Here is a 24,083-nt window from a genome sequence, read left to right as displayed (position 1 = left end):
AAATGAGCAGTTTGTTAGGATTGCCTCGACAAGTGCTGCAATGGATACATCGGTTTGTTTCAAGGTTAAGAATGTGGAGGGTTTTCTTTTTCTTATAAACCTATCCAATAGATTTTAATTAAAGGAACACTTCATATACAGATATTGTTACATTGTGGCTAGTGAGAGGGCAGGGAGTGACTGTATAATTACATCCATCCATCCATCAATCCATCCATCCACCTGATCCACCAAAAACGGACCGCAGCACCAGCTTCCCCGTGACAGTGCAGTTCGATCCGTCGGTTCAGATTAAAGAGGATGTACCTGGTGGTACATCCTCTTTAAAGAGACTCTATACCCACAATCTGTCCCCCCCAAAACCACTTGTACCTTCGGATAGCTGCTTTTAATCCGAAATCTGTCCTGGGGTCTGTTCGGCAGGTGATGAAGTTATTGTCCTCAAAAACAACTTTTAAACTTGCAGCCCTGTGTCAAACTGCCGTGACCTAGAGTATCTGTGCCCTAACCATGCACCACCCCTCCGTCCCTCCTTCCCACTCTCTTCATCATTAGCAATGCCACTGGCAGGATTTTTCCTATTCCTCTCCAGTGAACACTGCACAGGTGCCTTAACGATCCTGCCCATGTGCTGTGTTCTCACAGCTGATGAATAAAAGAAAACATGTGTGGGACATTCCTAATGATAAAGAGGGCGGGGAGGAGAGAGGTTGCGCCAGCCTAATGCACAGACACTCTAGGCCATGCCAGTTTGACACAGGGCTGCAGGTTTAAAAGTTGTTTTTTAGGACAATATTTGCATCACCTGCCGAACTGACCCCAGGACAGATCCTGGATTAAAAGCAGTTATCTTGAAGGTACAAGTGGTTTGGGGTGGGCAGATTGTGGGTACAGAGTCGCTTTAACCGATGCAGGGTTGTTTTTGAAAGTAAGTCTCTATGTTTTTCAGATTTGTAGTCTTGTTATTGGGATCCTTTCCACTTCTGATATGCATTTGCATCTTCTCTGTAGCTCTTTTCAGACCTGTTAAGTTTAAAGCCAGTAAGCACATACAGGAAAAGAAAGGACCATGTGGGTTTTTGATGCACACTGAATAATTTACAATGAAAAAAACTGAGCACAGAGCCTTTTGTTTTATGTGTGATGTGTTAGTCTTTTTAACTAAAATTAACCCAGAGCAGTTTTTAGATATTGGTTGAATCGATAAACCCCTCTGATGCCCATACCTCCATACACAAAGCTATAGACTGATAAAGATAAAAAGGTTCTAATGGAATCCAATAAGACAATGCAACAATAACAGCAAAATGGTGTAAGTAGAGTTTTCCAATGTTTGCACAGGTTTCCTCCTACTCTTATTGACCTGTAGACTCTAACCTTATGTGTACAGATCTGAGGGGAATATGAACACTGCAAATAAAAGAATACTAAACTTAGAAATCAATGAAACGATGATATAGAATTCTTTTAGATAACACATAGGTTAAATAGGTTATCTCATGTCCACTGGGCAGATGGTTAAAAGCTGATTGTAGGGGTCCAACTACTAGGACACCCACTCATTTTGGGAATGGAGGTCAGTTGTCCCCAGAGTGAGTGGAGCAACAATGTCCATGAGCGGCCAGTGCTCCATTCATTCTCTATAAGGCTTCCGAATATTGGCACTGCTGAACTTGACAATGTTGGGAACCTCCATAGAACTCTATGATGGGATGGATAAGTCCCATTCTCAGGATTCACAGGTCTAGTGGTCACACCCCTACCAACCAGCTAGTTATCCCCACTAGTTATAGAGGATAACTTTTGATCTTTGGGTAAGCTGTGTAAAGTGATTTTTTTTAGGCTGCAGTTCACATTCTGAACTGCTGGCACTGTTAGATAGCCATTAGGTCAAAGGGAGACATGACATGGTATTTTTCATATATGTGCCTGTGCCTTTAAATCGTAGAAAAACACTTTTATTCTCCAGTGCTTGCTCAAACTTCTGATCTTCTGTATGCTTCTGTTATGCCCCCTCACCCCTCTTCTGTACTTGACCTTGCTTGATTGACAGTCATCTGAGCTCCACGCAGGATCAGGGATGGGAAAGAGGTGAGGAGGCGTAACTGAAGCATGCAGAAGATCAGAGTCTTCAGCAAACCTCTTGACAGTGTGCACAGGTGGGAAAAAAAAGTCTTTCTATGTTCTGGAAACACAAATGGATATATGAAAGGTGACATGTTTTCTTGACCTAACACCTATCTAACAGGGTCAGCAGTTTGGAAGGTGAATTGCAGCTAAAATATTCCCTTTACCTTTTTGGTTGCTGGCATATTCGTGCCAGTTTTCGAGATGCTTTCTGAATATGCATGATGAAGGCATCACTGAGGGCGAGCGGTCCGTGGGGATAAAAAACACACCCAGTGGTCCAAACGAGCACATTTGCATACTTACTCTTAAAGGGGTATAGTACCCAAGAGCTAAAAAAATGAAATTCTCCCAAACCTAGCCAGTCTTACTTACCAAGTCCCCCTAGATGTCTTTCTAGATGCTGCCGTTCATGAGTTTCAATCTTTTCTAAAAGCCAGTCTATATCCAATATGGTGCCGCCCGGAAAACTACATCTCCCAGCATGCATTGCACCTCAAAACCAACTGCCAGGTATCTACCTCATCTTGTAGTATCTGCCTATTGGTGGCTCAATCTGCTGCTGCTTTACACTGTAAACAAAATTTCTATCTATAAACAAAAATATCTATCTATCTATCTTAGAAAGAAGGCCATAGATAGAAAAAAAATGTTTCCTTTCACTATACTGCTAAGGAGGATGTCACTGTTTTTATTGTTTCCCCTCTCCTTGGCCAGGTGCTCACTGATTGGTGGGATGTCAGTGGTAGGCGGGATTACAGATGAGGTGTTACAGCTTGCATGGCAACAGAAGAGACAGATAGTGGTCTCCGAAAGTATCAGGGAGGGCAGAGGATTGGAGACTAGGAAGTGGACCAGTTGGACTAGGAAGCGAGGATTTTCTGCAGCTTCAGGGTGTAAATCAGGATGTACAGCAGACAAACAGCCCAATTTATATAATGGAAACCTATTACAAATCAGCTTAGATTATGGGTAGGAATTCAATAGGGTTACAATTTCTTAAATGCAGTACCCCTTTTAATCAAACTAAACAAAGCAGCAGGGCCAACAGAGACTACAAGCACAGTGGCGTGAACATCAGAGCTGGAGGGGGATACTAGCAGGTTCGTTTGCACAGATCTACTGATAGTTCCCCTTTAATGTCCTGGATAACCAATTTGAATGTGTTCAGTTCTTCTGTTGCAAACAGCAGTCAGGGAGGGCCAACCAGGTGCCGTACAGAAACTAACGCAATTGTAAAAAGGAGGAAATGGTCACATATAGAAGAATCCTTTGTATATATTTCATACTTTTAGTTACATAGCAAGACAGAATAGGGTTGAATATAGCACCCCCTTCCCCATTCGAGCTGACAAAAGGTTTTAGTGCTTTTTTTTCTTCAAAGAGACAAAGTTAAATCGCACAGAGTCGGTTCAGCAAAAAAGGGTTTCTTTAGTCTTGTGAGTGAAAATCCAAAGCTGGTTGACACTTTTGGATTAAAACAAATAGCGCTTAGGATTAATTGTCCTACTTTCTAAGTCATTTAATGTTGCAGCTGTGAACGGCAATAAATCTGTAGGAAGTGAAAAATAGGTATACAAATCTTTCTGGAGAAATTTTTGTTCGAATAATATGCCCCGGGCATGAAATAGAGAAATAGCTGCTGAACCAGTAATGTATTCACGTGCTATCCTCTATATATATATATATATATATATATACATTTTTGTGATGGTAATTTTTAGTTATGTTTTCGTATCGACGCACTCAAGCCCAACTGCTTTCCATTTTGATGTAATAATTTTCAGAGACCTATTTATTACAAAGTATCCCTGTTTATGCAACAATTTGGCAGCCGTCACGAGAACTTGTCCAAACACTTGCAATTTAGTTCAGAGTGCCATGGAGAGATTAAAGAGGTAATTCAGTGAAATTTTGGCAGGCAGTTTGGAATTCGATTGACTGTAAGAGTCCCAGAGGAGTAGACTGAATCATCCCTCAACTTTCCATAGAACAACAAAGAGTTGACAACATTTCCTGTCTTCTTCCAACTTTTCCGGTTTTCAGTCTAAAATAAGCAGAGCAGAGTCATATTTTGCTCTAAAATGTGCATAGCTAGACAGTACAGGACACAGGCCCAATATATACTTAAATACTCTTACTTCATCCACATTTTTTGCTTGTTGGACACCGCTATGGTGACCATTTCTACAGTGCATTTGGAAAAACTTCAAATCCAATATTTTATTTTTTTTCTTAACATTTTTTTTTTTACGTTTTGTTGTATTGTAGCCTTGTGCTAAAGAAAAAAAAATCAAGTTATCCCCCATCATTCTGCCCACAATACCACATAATTAAAAGATGATAATTTTAGAAATTGTTGCTAATTTATTAAAATGCAAAAACTAAAAATTTACATTCTGACCCTGTGCTGTGATACTGGAAATGTAGCACTGGGGGCCTCTTCTTTTGATCATCTTTAAGATGTTCCTACACTTTGATTGGAGTCACCCGTGGACAGGATTCTGAAAGACGGCCTTGTCAATATAAGGTGTCACAGCTGATAATGCCTATTGGAGCCTAAACCAAACCATAAGGCAGAAAGAACTGCCTGTAGAGCTCAGAGACAGGATTGTTTGGAGGCACAGATCTGGAGAAGGGTACGAAAAATTTTAGTTGCACTGAAAATTCACGAGAGCACAGTGGCCTCCATTACTCCTAAATGGAAGAATGGAACGACCAGGACTGTTTCTAGAGCTGGTCGCCCCACCCAAACTGAGTAATCGGGAAAAGGGCCTTGGAAAGGGAGGTGACAAAGAGCCGAAAGATACTGTGTGCAAATAGGAAAAACTTTCAGAAGGTCAGACAATACTCCAGTAGTAAAGTTGCCAGAAAGAAGCCTTCCCTTGGTAAATGATACATGAAAGCCCACCTGGAATCTGCAAAAAGCACCTAAAGGACTCTGGGACTGTGAGAAACATTTTAACTCTACCCATACTGATTAACAGATCCTGTTTCCTTTCCTTTATTAACTTAGGGCCCTAATACATGGCCCAACACTAGCTGTAAAAAAAAATTGCCCCCCTTATAAATCAGTGCTCGTTTGAAGAGCCTATTATGAGAACTGACTATAGTGCAGGAAGCGCCAGACGAGAAGTTGCTGGATCGTTTTGGTGCCCTCTGCTGACATCTTTTTGTCAGCTGCACATGCGGTCTGCCCAAAGTCATGTCAATTCTTTGGCTGGATGACAAAATCTGCCCAAGCATTTAATGGAGCCGGCGGAGAGGGAAACTGGAGCAAGCGGGGATGAGTAGCGGATTCCGCCTAAAGTTTTCGGCGACAGTTACACCGTGTGCATATACCCTTACATAGAGAGATGTGCAGCCCTCAAATGTTTGTGTGTCTGTGTGTGTGTGTGTGTTTTTTTTCTTTTTTTTTTTGAATCATGTTAAAATGAAGCGATCAGCAGACTAACAAACATTTGCCTTTTAAATTTGCCGATTGCAGACTTTTTTACACGAGCAGGGGCGGATTAACTTTACCATAGGCCCCGGCTGTTCACCAAGCCTGCCCCCCCACCCCCCACTGTAACTATAGCAGCACTATCATGGTGTTCATAAAATGGGGTAGAAAAAAATGTCATGTTACCCAAAATTTGGCAAAATTGTGGTAAAAAAGAAGCAAAAGTCATGGCATAACTGTAACCAAGATACAATACACCACTGAAATTCTAAGTCCTTTTGGGTAGCCATGGGTACCCCAGTAGCTCTGGGCCCCGGACTGCCGCCCGAAACAGACCTGTTATAATCCGCTACTATACACAAGGAATGATCGTCCTGCTGTGCCTATGATTGTTCTGTGTAATTTATAGGTATAGCTACTGCATTATTGATAGATAGATAGATAGATAGATAGTAATCTTATATCTGTAGTTTGCACAGTGCTGACAGACGCCCATAACTTTTGCTGATACTGTTACCAGTTTATCTATAAATATAAACGTGTGTATGTATGTGTGTGTGTGTGTATATATATATATATATATATATATATATATATATATATACAGCTGTTCATGATATAAATCTGATATTGCGAGTGGTATTTGTGACTTATAGACTACAAAGCATTTGGTTTGGCTACATATGATTTAATTCCGTCTCAGTCTTTTTTTATTCTCTGATCTATTTTTTTCATAGTAATAGATATTTGTGTAGTTTCCAAGGGAGTGAGTTTGGTTTCCATCACCTTGGGATGACCTGCAGTGCAGAGGAGATCAAAGCACTTACTACAAATAGTTTAGACTGGAAGAGAGAAGTTCTGCTTTTGTGTTGGACAATTGAGGAAGAGACAAAAAAGGAGGATCAAGCTATGAGACTGGAGGGTTTGTATGTTTGGGGAGCTCACCTTTTGTGCTCCTCAAATCTATTTGTGGGGAAAGTTAAAACATTCCCTGGCTTAGTTCTTGCTGCAGTACATCGGGGAATGGAGAGGACGTGGACTAGAGTAGATTATTAAAGTAAACAGATATTGTATTGCAAGATGTAACCTAAGAGCGTGAAGATGGCAATAAGTGAGCTGGCGGGACTACTTGACTTTACGTTTTGTCTCCGTTGTAATTCACCAGACTCGAGCACAATGCAGTGATCTTACTTGAAGTGTTGTATTGGATTCTTTAGAATTTCACATAATATGCTTCTGTGTAGCTGGAATATACATTGTAATGAGATAGGCTGCTATTGTAGGACCCAGCCGCCGGCTATTACCGGGGACGGGTTTTCTGCTGGGGAGCAGTGATGCTGTTAGTGTTCGCTTATTGCATGGTACGTACTATTCCTTAACCCTTCTTTCTGTGCATTTGTGATTTGTCTTTCTGGGTTGAACAATAGAAGGCACTTGAGACATGCTTGGTCAAAAACAGAGAAAAGAGAGATCACTGAAGGGGCCTATCATGTTCTATATATAAATACTGGTCTCTGCATTCTGCTGCTATGCCTTTACTTAAAGGGATTGTCAAAATAATTCTCTACATTTTCGGATTGTGAAGAAATAAATAGAGAAGAGTGAATTTATAGTAAAAACAAAGCGAAACGCTTTTGTTAGCTCTGCAGTTGTTAGTAGCCTGCTCTCTGAAGTCTGTGCTGCTCCTCCTCAGGTGCATGGAAAAGATGGATCTAGTCTTGGGAAACTTGTCCCAGTATCGGGTATGAAATGGGTGAATAGAGTGTGTGAGTGTGTGTGTATGTATATATGTATGTGTGTGTATGTATGTGTGTATAAATCCCAAGCATCAGAAAAAAATAGACAACCCTTTTAAGTATATTTTTAAAATGCCTATGGACAGTGTTATCTTTACTTGGTTATACGCAACAGCTGTATCATTGTTATACTTTGTGCAGACCCTAAGAGGGTGCGAATTTATTGAACACCAAGAAGAGAATCCCTGTGTACTCTCCCACCCCCTCATATCATGCCCTGAGCATTAAGCAGTGTATCACATCTCCCAGGGTTGTACCTTCTGATATGGTGTTGTTGCAGCGAGGCCGCTTTGCACACAGGTGAGGACACACCCATATCCTCGTATCTGTCATTCATTGATGTGTAGCGTAGTGCAGCGTTTATTCAGGAGTTGTTATAAACGACTCCTCTTTTTATCACACGTTTTACATTCTCACTTCAGACTCTATTTGTGTTGCCTCTTGGAGAATCAAAATAAGAGAGAACGTGAAGCTGTGAAGCGTTTGGTTTTTACTCCTCTTGTCATAACAGATTAACATTTTCCTAAATTGTTAGAGCGATAAAATTCACCTGTGAACTGAGCTTATTGTATATTCTACTTTTTTTTAATTTTTATTTTAAGTTTTTGTTTTGCAGTCTGGACCACAACTTAATTTTTAGGACCTGAAGTGATACAAAATAGGTGTATATATGCTCTAAGAAATCAATGTCTTGTACGTTTTATTACTTTTCATACATATAGTGCAGCTTTTCATAGTTTGGTATGTTAACACATGGATAAGTGTCAGATTTGTTGCAGGTTTTGTGAGAGCCACTGGGTGGCCACTAGTACCATGAAAGTACACCAGAGGGGCCCAAGCCCCCCTGCTGCACAGGCCTCATAGCCGCTGCGTGGTCTGCCTCCATGGTAGCTATGCCACTGAACAGGTCGTTTTCTGATACATTGCATTTTAAAGGGATTATCAAGAATTAGGAAAACATAGCGGCTTTCTATCAGAGTGCCACACCTGTCCTCAGGGTGTGAGCGGTATTTAAAGGGGTTATCCAGCATTAGAAAAACATTTCCAGTTTCTTCCAGAGACAACACAACTCTTGTCTCCACTTTGGATGCAGGTTCCATTTAGTTTAATTGCAAACCACACCTGAACTGGATAACCCCTTAAAGACTCTGCTCCATTCACTTCAATGGAATGAAGCTGCAATACCACAAGAAAGCAGCTGTGTTGGATGACTTTTCTAATAGGCCTTTTGGAAAGCAAGTAATATGACAATGAAAAACCCATATAGTCCATAGTGTTAAAGGGCTTATCCATGGCTGCTTTCTTCCAAAAACAACACTACTTAGTACTCTGTGGTTTTGCAGCTCAATTCCTTTAAGGGGAATGAAGCTAAACTGTAATACCACATACAACCTGACCACAGGGGTGGCGCTGTTTTTTTTTTTTTTTTTTTTTTTTTTTTTTTTGTTTTTTTAATAGAAGCTGCATTTTTGTTTTTTTTGTTTGTTTGTTTACTCCCTCTAATCCTGGATAACCCCTTTAAGTAAGTTCAATTAGATACATTTTATTTTGTTTGTTTATTTGGACAACCTCTAATTGTTAAAATCAGGAAACGTGTATTGTCCTATTACATTGTAATTGTCTTACCAGTCTGTCAGTCATAATGTTCTCCCAAATAGTTAAACTAAAGGACAGAATGAAATGAAATGTAGACTGCTTAATACACTGTGTATTTAATATGAAAATCATCCATTATTCATGTCTGGAATTTGAATAACTTTGAATTTAGCATTCCTGTTCTTCTATCACTTTGATGAACAATTAATTATTAAAAAACGATACTGTCGGCATATGGCGAGGACTTCTGTACCTTCTCTGTGTTACACTGGGTACATAAGCTTTGTAATTCTCCTATAGAGAATCGCAACATGGGGGACACGTTACACAATGCTTTTTAATGATCTAGAAGACTCATTGTTCGGGATTAGTATGTATTACATATAGTTATACAGATGTGCTTTATGGTGTTGAAATAAGTTATTTACATGGTTCTGCTTAGAATGCCTCGTTTTACTGTCTTTGATATACCATTCAAAGGGGTTGTCAGAAAAACTGACTGCTTTCTTCTGGAAACTGTGCCACATATGTCCACAGGTTTCCTGTTATATTATATGTCGGCCTCATTCACTTTATTGAAACCATTATGTAATACTAGACACAACCCATGGACAGACGTGGTACTAAACAAAACTAGATAGATAGATAGATAGGGATGACACAACTTCTCTGCTGCCAAAATGGCTCAAAATGTCTGTTTCAGGAACTGCAGGGCTCCTCAAGCCTCGATCTTGGCACAGTTACATATCAATATTGAGCCTTCCTTGCTGTCTGTTCTAAAGTATATTAGCCTGAAAATAGATATTACAGATGGGAAAACTGTGTGTGTCTGAAGCTTGCAGCCATGGCACCCTGTAGCAAATGAACAAAGATCAACACTTCTACTGCTCACCCTGTTACACTGTGATTTGTCTGCAGTGCTACTGACACACTCAGCTTCCTCAAGGTTTTTTGGGGTGGAATATCCCTTTTAGAGGGGCTTGTGCTGCCCTTCTTCGAGAACACCAAAGTGCATTTGTAGATTATTAAAACAAATGTATCGTTTTTTTCTGTATTAGAAATATAGTTTGTCTCTGGAGTAACCCTTTAAGGGTGCGTTCACACGTACAGGATCTGTAGCAGATTTGATGGCGCCCATTTGAAGTTGCAGATTCAATGCAAAGTAACTCTGGGCTATCAAATCTGCTGCGGATTCAAATCTGCCCCATCAAATCTGCTGCAGATTCTGTATGTGTGAGCGCACCCTATGTAGGAATACGATAATCTATATAGGTCTATGGGGGGGAAATAATACTTTAAAGAAAAGGGCATGCTGTGTTTGGTTTATTTTTTTACATGAAAAATGACTTGCAGGAAAAAGTATTGTAAGCATACTTTAAGAGATTTCCCCGCTAGAAGCATGGAATAAATTGTTTGGCTTTACAATGTTTTTTTTTTTGTTGTTTTGTTTTGTTTTTTAAATTCTGCCATATAGCAAATTGACAAAGTTCAATGCCAAGTGATCCACTGTAAGCATTTTTATTGATCTATGGTTGAGGGCATCACCACCAGTCTTCAGCCCCTTAAAGGAAATCTGTGAGTAAGTGTATGATGCCTTTAAATAAGGGTAGCATAAACAAGTGACTGAAATGCTGAACAGATTGGTGTATTACTTACATCATTCTGTTCAGCTGTTCTCCTAATATGCAGGAGAACAGGATTCTTGCTACACCCCTTCCCCTAACCTTCCAGCTGCTAATTGACAGTTCACTACCTATACACAGCATGGATAGATAACTGCCAATCAGCAGCTCGTGGGTGGAGTTTTCTGCTTCTCATGAATATCCAGGACTACTGAGCTTATGTACATAAAGGAGAGGACTACATATTGTCCATGTTATTCAGGAGGAGATCTCTAGATCAGCTGCACAGAACAACGTAAATGATACATCATTCTGTTCAGCTTCTCTGTCTCTAGTTTATACTACCTTTTGATAGGACAGCAGAAAACCGCTGACAGTCTCTTTATATTTTCTCCTGGTCTCAAGTAAACAATATACAGTATAATGGTAAATTGATGATTCATGCTTGACATCATCCCTCCTTACAGTGCGGCTTCATTCACAGTCTGCAGTAGCTGTTTGAGCAGCTCTGTGTCCAGACTGTAAGACAATAGCAGGTCTAATGTCGCCAAACACAAACTAAAGAAAGTTTCAGGTTGTATAGCACTCAGACAGTTCTTATACACATAGCATGTAGTAGGACATGAGTTATCAGTTTGACCCCCCCCCCCCTTTCTTTCTTAGATGCGACTAACCTGCTGTTATGTCCCGATAAAGCACAGTTTTTGTTCAGTTTTGTAGTTTAATCCTTATGCTAATTTAGTGGTTTGGTGCACTGGGGGCGGGACTACTGCCCTCAGTGCACCAATCTGCCCCTTGCTATTTTAATGAATATAAGGTTGGTGCACTCTGTCGCTGGTCACTGCACTGCATATTGATTAGGAGGGGCAGTGTGGTCAGAACAGAGGAGTGCACCAAACTGCTTGGGGTAGTTCAGCCCCCAGTGCACCAAACTGCTTCATTATTATATGAATTTTTAAGCAACAAACAACAATTTATGCTGATGATCACGGTAGGAAAAACTACTTTCATCCTCAGGACATAACTTTAGCTTTTGCTATCCTGGTATGACTGGATTTGTAGTTTTGCAATTGCAACAGCTGGAGGGCCAAATGTTCCCCATCCCAGGGGTAGTAATGAGAGGCAGAGCAAGAGGTATTATAGCCCTTAGCACTTTAGGGGCCATTTTAAGACTTTGCACCAGAGGAGAAAATATTTGTATGGAAGCACAGACAGATATGTGGAAGGTACCATGTGTTCCCTGGCCCTAACAGCTGTTAAGCTGAGTCAGCGAGAAATTTGGCCTAAAAATGGGTTATCCGGGATCCAAAAAACACGGCTGCTTTCTTCTAAAAACAGCGTGACACCTGCCCTCAGATTGTATATGTATATCTTACAACTCTGCTCTATTTATATTAATGGAACTGAGCTGCAATACCGCACGCAGACTGAGGACAGAGTGGCGCTGCTGTATTTTTCCAATCTCGTATATCCCCTTGAAGTGCTTCACTATCGTTTGATTTTGTTCTCGCTGTCATATCCCTCATAGTCTTAGAGTACAGTAAATCTCGACTCTTCTCCTTCCTAATGGCTTATATGAGTTAATGTGTTATCCTTTCGGCTCCTTCTCTGACAAGGAGTTTACAGCCTGTCTTCTGGCTCTATTACTATTGCAGTCGTGTTTCCTTTGCAGAGATAGATAAAAATTGAACAGAATATGTTATTCAGTGAAGATGTCCAAAGAAATGTTGTTTGATTTCCTGCAGATCTCTGAATATATATGTCGAGTGCCGCCTCGGCCCTGAATAATGCTGTATTGTAGCAAATCTCTTGAATCATACTTACCTTAACTGGATATTGATTTCTTTGGTGGGGACTCTATCACAGGGATGTCGCTATGAGAAGTCCCCACTCCTTGGATGGTATACTTTATGCTTTTCCACCTGTTGCAGGGCAATGAAATGACTTTTTTCTTACATCGATCTGTGCGAAAACGCGCGGCGGTCCTCTTCTATCCGCTCTGTGATATCACAGGAGCTGCTGTTATCTGACAACGTCTCGGTTCTAGGGTTTTTGCTGGAGCGGTTGTCATCTGACAGCTGTTGTTTTCTATGTAAATGGAAGGAACAGATGTCACCTGGCAGCTACTACATTCCCCTTGATGATCGGAATCAGCTGCCATTTGACAGCGTCTTCGTGGGCTGCATTAGTTCTTCTAGTGATTCCTATTTGTCAAGTCATTGTGATACAGCTTGCTGAAGGCCTCCATTGCCTTCGCCTTGTGCTGAGGGTCAGCTATATAGTGGTATAGGAACAGGATTGGGTCCAGCTGTTAAATGGAAATAAATAATTCTTAGGTTAATTGGCGTCCACGAAGTTAGTCCCAGATAGGGAAATTAGTTTGTAAACCCCAATGGGGACATAGTACTGTGCATGTGTTGTCTAGCGAAAAGTTTTTTCTTTCAAATCAACTGGTGTCAGAAAGTTGTATAGATTTGTAATTGACTTCTATTAAAAAATCTCAAGTCTTCCAGTACTTACCAGCTGCTGTATGTCATGCTGGAAATGTTTTATTTTCAGTCTGACACACTCTGCTGACATCTCTGGCCGAGACAGGAACTGTCCAGAGCAGGAAAGGTTTTCTATGGGAATTTGCTGCTGCTCTGGACAGTTCCAGTCTCGGCCAGAGATGTCAGCAGAGAGCACTGTGTCAGACGGAAAATAAAACATTTCCTGCAGGACATACAGTAGCTGGTAAATAAGGGAAGACTTGAGATTTTTTTTTTAGAAATAAATTACAAATCTATATAACTTTCTGACACCAGTTGATTTGAAAGAAAAAGATTTTAGCTGGACAACTTCTTTAATAATACAACCAGCACCACTGCATAGAAATCTCCTCTTTACGTATAGGCAGGGTTAACTTTATCTTCATATAAATGCTCGGCATACCATAGGGATATAAATTATTCAGCGGAGAGTGACTAACTTTTCTCTGCATATTTGCATTTATTAAACGTGGTGACATCTGTTTAACACTCACTTGGTTAAGACGATAATATGTAATGATAACCCATAGAATGCAACAAATATAACTCTAAACTATTATCTTTTTTTTTTTTTTTTCCCTTTCAGAAAAAGAAACCTTTCTGGATCCATTTATCTTGAGAGATTTACTGCCAGCCTCTTTAGGTAGTTTTTACCGATATACAGGATCCCTAACAACACCTCCATGTAGTGAGATTGTGGAGTGGGTGGTGTTTAGCAGACCTGTGCCCATCTCTTATCAGCAGGTAAGTTGTGTCTTTTAATAGATATTTTATCAGGATAAGTCTATGTGATGCTAGTGCAACACGTGTGTGTTCTGTAAAGGTACCAACTGACTGACCAATGTGTATGGGGGCCTGTGGCTGTTTCCCGGCATGTTGGGAAGAGAAGGGTTGGGCACATTGTTATCAGTGAGATAAACCTCTGCCAGAACTGTCCGGCAAAGGCTCACCTTTTCTCTACCCATTGGGAACTTATGAAAGTTTGGCCGTGGCGAATGTGTGTTTAAGGATATCGGGAAACTCAACTGTTAGCTGAACGAATGTTTGGCCAGAAGCCATTTGGCCACCTTAACGGGGTTAAATAGCCATGTTTTTGTACTCCTGTATAACCCCTTTAAGGCTTCTGTACAATAGGCAATAACCTAACAAAAAATAAGGATCCAGACAGGTAAGAGCCACATACCTTCCTATTGAATGATGGGAAACCTAAGCAGGTTCATAGAACTCACTACGGGGACTGTAATGGAAGCAAACAGAGGGAATGACTGCCCAGCATGGTGACCCCACCTTAGTTTTTGGGTTTGATGCAGCGATGTTAGGGCAATTGAAATACCTTCTCATGTAAAAGGACTCTTATTCCCATATTTATTGTGAATAACTTGCTTACTACTGATGTGTACAGTGTCTCAGGATCAGATGCCTCACGCCATAGGCACCACACGATATCTATGTGAAGGCAGTGCTCTAGGGAAAGATGAAGACCAAGCAAGACGATAGGTCTAGTCATAGCAATATTTGTCGGTCCACATATATGTATGAGACATCTGTTTGCATGGGACAATAGCCTCTTCCCTTCCAATAGAACAGAACATGGAGAAGTTAAGGAGAGAGATACCATATCTAAGTGTAAAAATACAAATTTCTATCTCTTTTTTTTTTTTTTTCCATTTTGACTTCTATATCTTTTTATTTATGTTTTGTATAATAGTAGCTTCCATCTTACCACAGCAACATGAAAAAGAAGTAGGAGTCTAAAAAATGCCTGATCCTTCATATACAAGTTGGAGCTATGCATTTCATCTTTCTTTCTTGCTTCCTGGCACATGGCGTATGCTTTTTTTTTTGTGCATATATGTGTATGTGTGTATGTATGTGTGTGTATATATATATGTGTATATATATATATATATATATATATATATATATATATATATATATATATATATATATATATATATATATATATATATTATATAGAATATGTGTGTGTGTGTATTTTTTAATCTAAAGGGTAAAAAGAATATTCTTCATATGTTTTATCTCCCTCTCCTTACTCTTAAGTATAGATTATTAGAATGATAGTTGTCAGTAAAGGGACAGGTCTCAAACTTTCCAATATTCTTGCTAAAACATGAAGAAAACAAATGTCTCGTCTTTACCTGACCGGATTCAAAGACAATTGTTTTTTTTCTCAGTGTTTTCATTGTTTGTTTTTTTTTGTTTCTTTTTCTGTCACTCATTCCTTCACCTGATAAAGATATAGCGTGTTCATTGACCTACTGGCAGAATGTTCCCCTCCCCCCCCCCCCCACACACACAGTTTTCAGATGGTGTCCATATCACCTGTATACAGGCAGACAGATTTTAATACTGCATGTTCTTACGTGATTGTACAGCTCCATCTGTTTGCTTGGCTCAGCGCTGTATCAGGAGAGGCTGAGAGTCACAGCGCAAATCATGCGAGCACACAAAGGTGCAAAAACGACACAGCAGATCTTTTTTTTTTTTTCCCCCTTTCTGTATATAAAGTGAATTTACCAGATGTTCCTGCTGCATTATTGATTGTGCACCAGAAATTATTGGCCATTGGGTATGATGATGATATTATTTTTATGGATTTGGGTTTAAAGGCAATAATTATTTATTACAAATCGAGACCATAAATATCAAATATGTATTCGCTTGATGAAACCTTCATCTACAACAATGATAGATGAATGGTTTCTGTGTTGGGTAGTAAGCGCTTTCATGTATACCCTTAAGTTTTTGCTTTAGGTTTCCTTTTATCCTATAGAAGTCGATGCTTATACACTATGTGCATATAAGCAATATGCATACCTTAACTGCCAACAGTCGAAATGTTCTTGTGTGGTGATAATTTGCATTGAAATGTACTTGTCATCATTTTAATGCTGCCTGAACTATAAGTCTTATTGGAGCGGCCTCCAGCAGTTTCTCCCTGTCCCACCTGCCTTGATTGGTACATCACTCCCTATTTCCAAACTGGGACTGGTAGAAGAGGACGAGGCTGCCAGGGACTGCCCAGATGACGTGATTCCCCTTACTGACCGTACTATTCAGGGCATTCCTGGAGTAGAACCCGGGCAGGGTGTAAACTGGTTGACTTATCTGAATCCTACAATGTTTGGCCTTATTTATACATCTTTACTACATTAACTGTTCAGATAAACCTATTGAATGAACACATTAGTGCTTCACTATGAGACGACATATTCAGAAACCAAATTGTAAGGCAACAATGATGCAAAAGCTTTAAAGTGAATGTACAACCAGGTACAATATATCACTCTGGGCTTTTTAATTCAACAGACCGGCACTGATACTGCCAGTAGTGCTGTCTTTTTTTTGTTTGTTTGTTTGTTGTTGTTAACCACCACCTGGTTCCCGCGCATGGCGATAGTCTATTTCCGAGAATCAGCCGGGTATGAAGCAATGAGCCCCCCCCCCCCCAGTGTGAAGAACCCCCTCCCCTCTGTGATGCGGCTCCATTAGAATCAATGGAGGCGCATCACAGAGGGGAGGGGAGATTGTCACACTGCGGGCCGACAGACTCATCCCCAGTGCTCCCTGCCCAGCTGGTGCTCAGGAATAGACTGCTGCAGTACGTGGGAAAATAGGCAGCGGTTCATAAAAGGGACTGTGCCAGTCTGATGTAAAAAGCCTATAGCGATATACCTGGTGGTACATTCGCAATAAAGGGAACCTGTCATCCCTTTTATACTACCTGCACCACAAGTTGAGCCAGTCATCGTTGAGTCAGAGATCTATAATGCAAGGCCAGCAGGGCAGATAGAAGCCACCAAGGTGACTTGTGATTCAAACAGCACGTATGTTGTGACAAGCTCCCTTTAATATGGGCTTAATATACAAAATGTATTTATTATGTACACTGTAGCTCAGAGGGAAGGCTATACTAAAAAAAAAATTTTTGAAAATTTGTTGGGGAAAAAAAATTGTACTTTCTTGTTGCTAAGTTTCATGTATGTTAAGAGAGACTTTTTTTTTTCAGCACTGTAGTAAATTAAGAGTTAAGTTTCAACTCCCATTATAAGCAATGCCCCAAGTGGTCAGAAGTTGACAATGACTGCATGTTTTCACAAATGAAAATCTAACCAGCATGTAGGAACAATAGAAACATCAAAAGAGTAAATAGGTTCTGCTTTAAGGTCCACCAACTTTATCCTACCCTAGCCTTACTTAGGCTTATTACGTTTGTGAGTATTTTTTTAACCTATAGACTTCTCAGGTTGTTCAGTCCCTGTGGAATTCCTTCCAAGGGGCGGATATGTTTTCGATGTAGCTCTTGGATGCAGAAAACATATCCCATCATCCATGTCCTGGTGAGCTGCTATAAATAATGCAGTGTATAAATGGATAGTATTTAACTCTTCTCTGTAATTTGTGGTTTCAGCTGGAAGCTTTCTATTCCATATTTACCACGGAGCAGCAGGACCATGTCAAGTCCGTGGATTATTTGAGGAACAACTTCAGGCCAAAACAGCCCCTAAATGATAGGGTCGTGTATAAGTCTGCGGTGAAAGACGCTTGGACCCAAGACATGTCTGACGACTTGGATCTTTTTGGCACAGAAGCTTCGAAAGGTAAAGTATTTCACATGTTGTAGACCGTTGGTGTGTTCTTTTTAGTTTAGGACTCTATAAAAGACGTGTCTAATTAAAATGTAGCTACGACAAAAGGGCACACAGATCCAGTTTTAGTCAACATTATCTCACAGATGTGTAAATATCTCACAGATTTGTGGGGAAAAATGTGAAGCTTGACACTTGTTTACCCCACATTAGTTTGTGGTTTGGTGCTCCTCACATCAAGCATCTTAAATAGGAGGATTTTTATTGTTCTATTTATTGTAAAGACCTTACATACTGTTTTATATGGCACCTTAACATATAAATTATTAGATCCCTTTCTATGGGGTCATAATTCTTGACACACTGGTCTGATTTACAATATCAATGTCTAGGCAGTGTTTCAGGTGGAGACCAAACTAGAAAAAAAAGTCTATATACCCAGGAAAGCTAGATTTGTGGTATTTGTTGGGTCACATATTACACAACCAAAAGACGCTCTCTATGAAGCTTTAGGGCATAGATGGGGAACCTTCGGCCCTCAAGCTATTGCCAAAACTACAATTCCCATCATGCCTGGACAGCCAAAGCCTTAGCTTTGGCCTTCCAGACATGATGGGAATTGTAGTTTTGCAACAGCTGGAGGGCGGAAGGTTCCCCATCCCTTCTTTAGGGTGTTTTCCTGAAACATGACATTCTATTCTAGGGTATTGCTTCTAAATAAAAAAATAAAAAAAATAAAAATATTATAATAATATGGCATACTGCATTGCAATATGTCTTGCACATATATTCCACCATATACAGGTTGAGCCACATAGACATGCATTACGATCTCATATCAGCGTATGAACATTGACTATAGATCCATACCTCATGGATCTGTAACACATCCATGCCCATGGCCCAGTAGCCCCATCCCTTCTGATAACTATTAGAGCAGAATATGAAGAAGGCAAGGATAGGGACACAAATGTTTTAACAACTTTTTTTAAATAGTTTTTTTGGTAGAATCTTGATTTAGCATTTTATGCCTTTTTAAATTATCATTGTATAACTATATTGCATTATACTGCTTTCCAGCTTTCCTTTTACCTCTTTAACATCAAAATGCCATCATCATATTTTTTTTTTCTTTTTTCCGTTGCAGCACATAATATCCTCTTAAACACCAGTTCATGCTACTTACAGTATTCCTGATGGGCAACAGATGTGCTCAAGTATGAATAGCTTCCATAGCTTCAGATGTATATAGTCAGGGGTTTTGCTTCTGTTTTTCTTCCAGAATTTGCGGAATGTTTCTAATTTGAGTTAAAACATCCTTTTGAATTGCACACTCGAGTTGCATTTCTATGTTCATTTCATTTGGTCTGTGTTTCTGAAGTCCTAGCCAATTCCATTACAAATACATTTGTGCATCTGAAAGGGAGATAAAAGCACTTTTGTTCAGCGGCCCAGAATCTTTCAGGTGTTCCCAGGCCAAAGTAGCCAGAACCGAACCAACAATTTTGTCATTATGACATTGTTTGGCATCTTCTGGACTATGGCTTTTGCATCGTGAACGGAGAGCGAGAGAGAAGAGCTAATTTGGTCCGGTTACCTAAATAGTTTATATCACATTGTGCCAATAGCTGTAATTATTACAAGCACAAGCACATTGATTGTTTCTGCCCATTCACGTGAATTAAAAGAAAAATACGACTTGTTTGTGACTGGGAATTGTCTTTCCCTTAATGAACCTCAAATAGATGATCTTAATCTCTTTATGTTACGTGGGTAATTGGCACTGTTGGGCCACATACTGAAATATACTTGAGATTTCACAGCCCCCTTTTTAAAGAAAGTGAAGGGGTATATACCTGGGTCCTGGGCGCAAATCCCCATGGGGAGCTCAAGAGCGGTTCATAGCAGTTTCCTTTTGTATTCTAAAAAAAATATTATTTGGCTTCCTATAAAATTTGCAGTAATACACAAGGGTTAAACGCAGTAACCAAAACCCTAACAACAGAATATATATAATTTTACTTTATTTTTTTAATACTAAGGTGAAGGAACCCGTTTTTTACATGGTTATTATTTCTTATTGTTTATGTAACCATAAGAATCATTTATTGGTAGCATATTTTTCCATGTAAAAAGATGTGCTGCCTACAGTGGAAGTGAACAATGGCACAAAAAACCTAGGCTTATATTCATGCCATGTACATGGTCCTTTCAAAGAGCATTCATAGAGTTCTATATAGCTCGTCGGTGCTTGTGAACAGACAGTAATCTGCCCATCTAATGGCCCAATTACACGGGGTGATTATTGCCCCAATAAGGCAGAATCGGGCAGCTACAGTATAGCCCCAAGACAACAATCATCCAAGGAGTCAATCGTCAGCTGAGCGCTGTCTCTTAGCGAGATTTCTAATCATCGGCCAACTGCCGTGCTTCGCTCCATGAAATAGGAGGTGTGCGATTGGTGGCTGATGAAAAAGTATTGAAAATAATAAAGTTATTACTTACCTCCAGGCTTCCCCACTGTTCTCCTGGCATTTTGTCGCTTACTGCAGTTGCCACTGACTCTTCCTAACCCGTCTATGTAGTGGAAGCCTGCTCAGCCAATCATTGGCTGCATTGCTGTCCCATCTTGGCCTGTGATTGTCCGAGTGACCTGTCACTGCAGGGATGGCTTCAGAAGTGCCAGCAGCAGCTGCAGGAAATAAACAGAAGGACACAGGTGAGACTGGAGAGGCAAGTATAAAACTATTATTTTCCATATATGCTGAAATACCAGCAAGGCCCGGCTGCCCGGACATCACTTACAAGGTCTGTGTAGCCATTGCTGCATCGATCCATCTAATAGGTTTGGTAAGCGTCAATTTAGCAGATCCTAGGGTAGGTTCACATTGCATTTCCATTACGGGTATCTGTCGGCATCCTGCCAAGAATGCGATGCCACAGTATACAGTGGTTTAATGCATTGATGGTGCCATTCTTTCTATATATATGATTAGTACCTAGTAATTATTCCTGCTAAATTAGAGTTACTAGATCACTTTGTTTGGCCCATTGAATGGCACCTGTTGCTATATACTTGTGACAGACATCAGAAATACATTGAAAAGGACTTATCTGGCAGTTTTAGAGGTTGACGAAAGGGATGGAAGGTGATTTTCTGGGCAAAAACGTTAATGACCTATCATATTTAATCAGTGTTAGTCCAATAACCTGAGGGCCATACAAGTTGAAACCGAGCGACATATACCGTATGGTGGCCATCTTAGGTTACTGTGGCTCTGCTTTTATTGCGTAAATGAGCTGCAGTAACCTAGAATGCTGTGTATGCCAGTATAACTAGTCTTGATCTATGATACATTTTGGGATTTAACCCTTGTCAGTCACAATCCTTGACCTCTTTTTCTCATTTAGCGGTTGATAGAGTGGTATGTAGACACTGCGGAGTGCACATAGCTCTGGATGGAGCCTGGAGGCCACCAATTTGTTCTGGTGCAGGGTTTGTGCTCTGTTACAAGACAGGGCATTCACTGACCTTTTCTGTAAGATTTCCTCCGAGCCAAACAAGTACACTCCACCTGAAACTGGAGGAGAAGCCCGGAGACTCTAGCCGTTTATCAGCATTTACTGTGCCTCTGACCTTTTACCTTACTGATGCATTAAATCCATATGCTGAATTTGACTCCACGTTCAGTTTAACCTCATATTTGCTGGAGGATTGAGAATACTGTTTATGCCGACATGATTGTCTCGGCAGGTATTAGGCTAGCACCGGGACACGTGGTTTTCTGTGCTTGGCTTTATTATATTGTAATTATAATTGCATTTTTATCCATTTTATGATCTCATAGCATGCCCAATATAGTTCACAGTTGTTTATGCAATAGTGCAGGTCTGTTAAGTATTCTTATAATAGAAGAGAATAGGCTTTGCAGCAGAGGGCACGTTTCTGAGTCCAACCAGAGCAAAGCCTGCACACTTTATTTTGATTCATTTTTTTTTTTTTTTTTTATTATTATTATTTCCTGTTTTGTTATGGACATTGAGAGTTTTACAATATTAAAAAAAAACTTTTTTCCTATATCCGGAATAGGGGGTTAGGGTCTGACAGAGTTCTGTGCTGCTGTATTGTGAACCTGGGAGATTTAAGACGTGAAGCCTGCAGAATTACAAATGCTGCTCTGGACAGATACATAGGATGTATCTTAGGATTAGTACATGTAACTTAGGATTAGTACATGTCCACTCCCTGAAGAAGCCAATAGCAAAACGACGTTGGAGGAGTGTGAGTTGGGAGGCCTGAGGCTTTGAGAATTTTACTCCCGGGTAACCTTGTTTGTGTGAACTTGCTAACATTTTGGTTAAGATTCAGCTATACAGCCTGTGGTTCGGAATATATTTTAGTACTTGCACTTTGTTACTGTTTTACAACCTGGCTGCAATGAGCTATGTTATCTGTACCTAATATCTGCACTTGCACTTTATTTGTAACATATACCTGTCCTCTTGTATGGTCTCCCACCTCCCAGGTCTTGGTTTTTATTCTCTTTTTTTCCCTTTCCCTTTTTTTATGTGCGATGATTTCCAATAAAGTTCTTTGTATATATAAGTGAGTTTTCCTCTCATTTTTTTTTTATATATTAGTACCGGATGGGTTTATAGGTGTTTATTTAGTACATGTTTTGTATTCACAGAGCAAAGGCCCCATAAGAGAGAAGTCATCTAAACCTATTTGTTTTGATGGGATCAGCCAAGTTTCTAATGTGTGTGGTGGCTTCCTGACTTATGTCATGGGAGAGCAGGATTGGTCAAATTTCAAATGACCAATCTTAGCAGAATTTCCAATAGAGATCTATATCACCCTCTATCTCCCTATCAGCATAGCGGAACATTTATGTGTTGCCTATGGATGGCTAAGCTGCTGCCAGTGGCTTATCTCTCTGTGAAAAAATGGCCAGTTAAAAATTCAACATGTCTGACCCTTCTCTGTCAGGAGAGATGGCAATAAGCTATTGGTCAGTCCTGCTGAAGTCGTCTGATTTGGCATCGGCCTGGTGACACTGGTGAGAAGTCTAATGAAGTGGTGTATGTAGCGCCACCCTCAGGCTATGCACTAGGGTTTCACAGTCTATCACTTTTGGCTTGAGCGTTTTTCTAAGGGTGCACATACAAGTAAAGTGTCAATCTCTGCTCCTTCTAAGAAACAGGAAATAAATGAAGGCGTGTAAGTGGTGGATGATTTATACAGCAATGTGTTAATGTGCATGATGCACGTTGCCTTCTGCCTAACACTCTGTGTTGCAACCATTAATATTGGATTTGTGATGATTCCTGCAGCCTATGGCGGCCACTGCAGCAGATGTAAGTTCCCTGTGTTTGAGTTTAAAGAATTTTGATTTCTGATCAATAAGAGGGATATTTCAGTCCGCACCTAGGATGTTAATGTTTCCCCTATTTAGTGCACTAGGTTAATCCAACATAATAGTCAATTTAGCTGCCTTGGTCCCTTTGAAGTCATTTACACTAGACATGAGGGTTTTTTTCGACATGTTTCACGGCTAAGGCAATGTTCCAACTATTGATCTGAAGTCAAAGGTACAGCGCTATTCAAGAGAGGCAATTTAGTTCACATTCACTATTTCACCCAGCCTGACATCATAAATGAAACCATATCTCATAGTAAAGTTATTGCCGCCGTGCCATCAATCACCTCTTCAAAAGGTTGCATTCTGGGTCTCTCACCGAGAGCAGTGACATAACGCTTCGTGCTCTGTCCCTTTGGGTGTCGGCATCAAGTTCATTTTGGAAAGTTGATCCCATGCTTCAGTTTGTACGTTTTCCCCGAGCAAAATATATTGAGGCCCCGGGTACTTGTAGAAGCCGCATAAATACCAGACATGGTTCACAGCGAGGGCACGGAAAACACAAGATCTGGGAAGTGAGGTTTGGGAAATGGTGAGACAAGCTCTCATTTAACTCATCTGACACTGGCGGACAGGAGTAACACACATCGCTCTGCCACAGATCACTCTTGGATTAAATACACAATTCAATGTCCTTTTTTACCTTAAAGATATACAGGACCTTTATTTATATAGTACCAACATATTCCACAGTGCTGTACAAAGATTGTCGTCACTCACATGGGTCCATGTCCCTATGGGAACTCACAATGTAAATTCTGAATTAATCATGATGCTGTAGAGTAAAACAAAGAGGGAACATGCAAACTCCCTGTATGCATTGTCCTTGGTGGCATTTGAACTCGGGAACCCAGGACCTTGGTTCTGCAAGGCAACAATGCTAGCCACTGTGCAATACGAGTGGGGGATGGATCTGTTTCTAGACCTACAGTAGATAATTCC

The 24,083-nt window shown here is 40.3% G+C and overlaps 1 protein-coding gene across 3 annotated transcripts in view; it reads left to right on the top strand.

Moving 5' to 3' along the window:
* PTPRG (protein tyrosine phosphatase receptor type G) overlaps positions 1 to 24,083 on the top strand; it is a 403,269-nt gene that overhangs the window by 257,705 nt on the left and 121,481 nt on the right. For all 3 annotated transcript variants that reach the window (XM_069966943.1, XM_069966945.1, XM_069966944.1), the window contains exons 7-8: positions 13,698 to 13,855; positions 17,544 to 17,733. In XM_069966943.1, the coding sequence (XP_069823044.1) occupies positions 13,698 to 13,855; positions 17,544 to 17,733 (348 nt within the window). The remainder of the gene's footprint in view (positions 1 to 13,697; positions 13,856 to 17,543; positions 17,734 to 24,083) is intronic.

The sequence above is a fragment of the Dendropsophus ebraccatus genome, chromosome 4 (genome assembly GCF_027789765.1).
Source record: "Dendropsophus ebraccatus isolate aDenEbr1 chromosome 4, aDenEbr1.pat, whole genome shotgun sequence".
NCBI classification, from domain to species: domain Eukaryota; kingdom Metazoa; phylum Chordata; class Amphibia; order Anura; family Hylidae; genus Dendropsophus; species Dendropsophus ebraccatus.
Note: the sequence above shows the minus strand (reverse complement) of the source record. Positions and strands in the feature narration are given on the sequence as shown.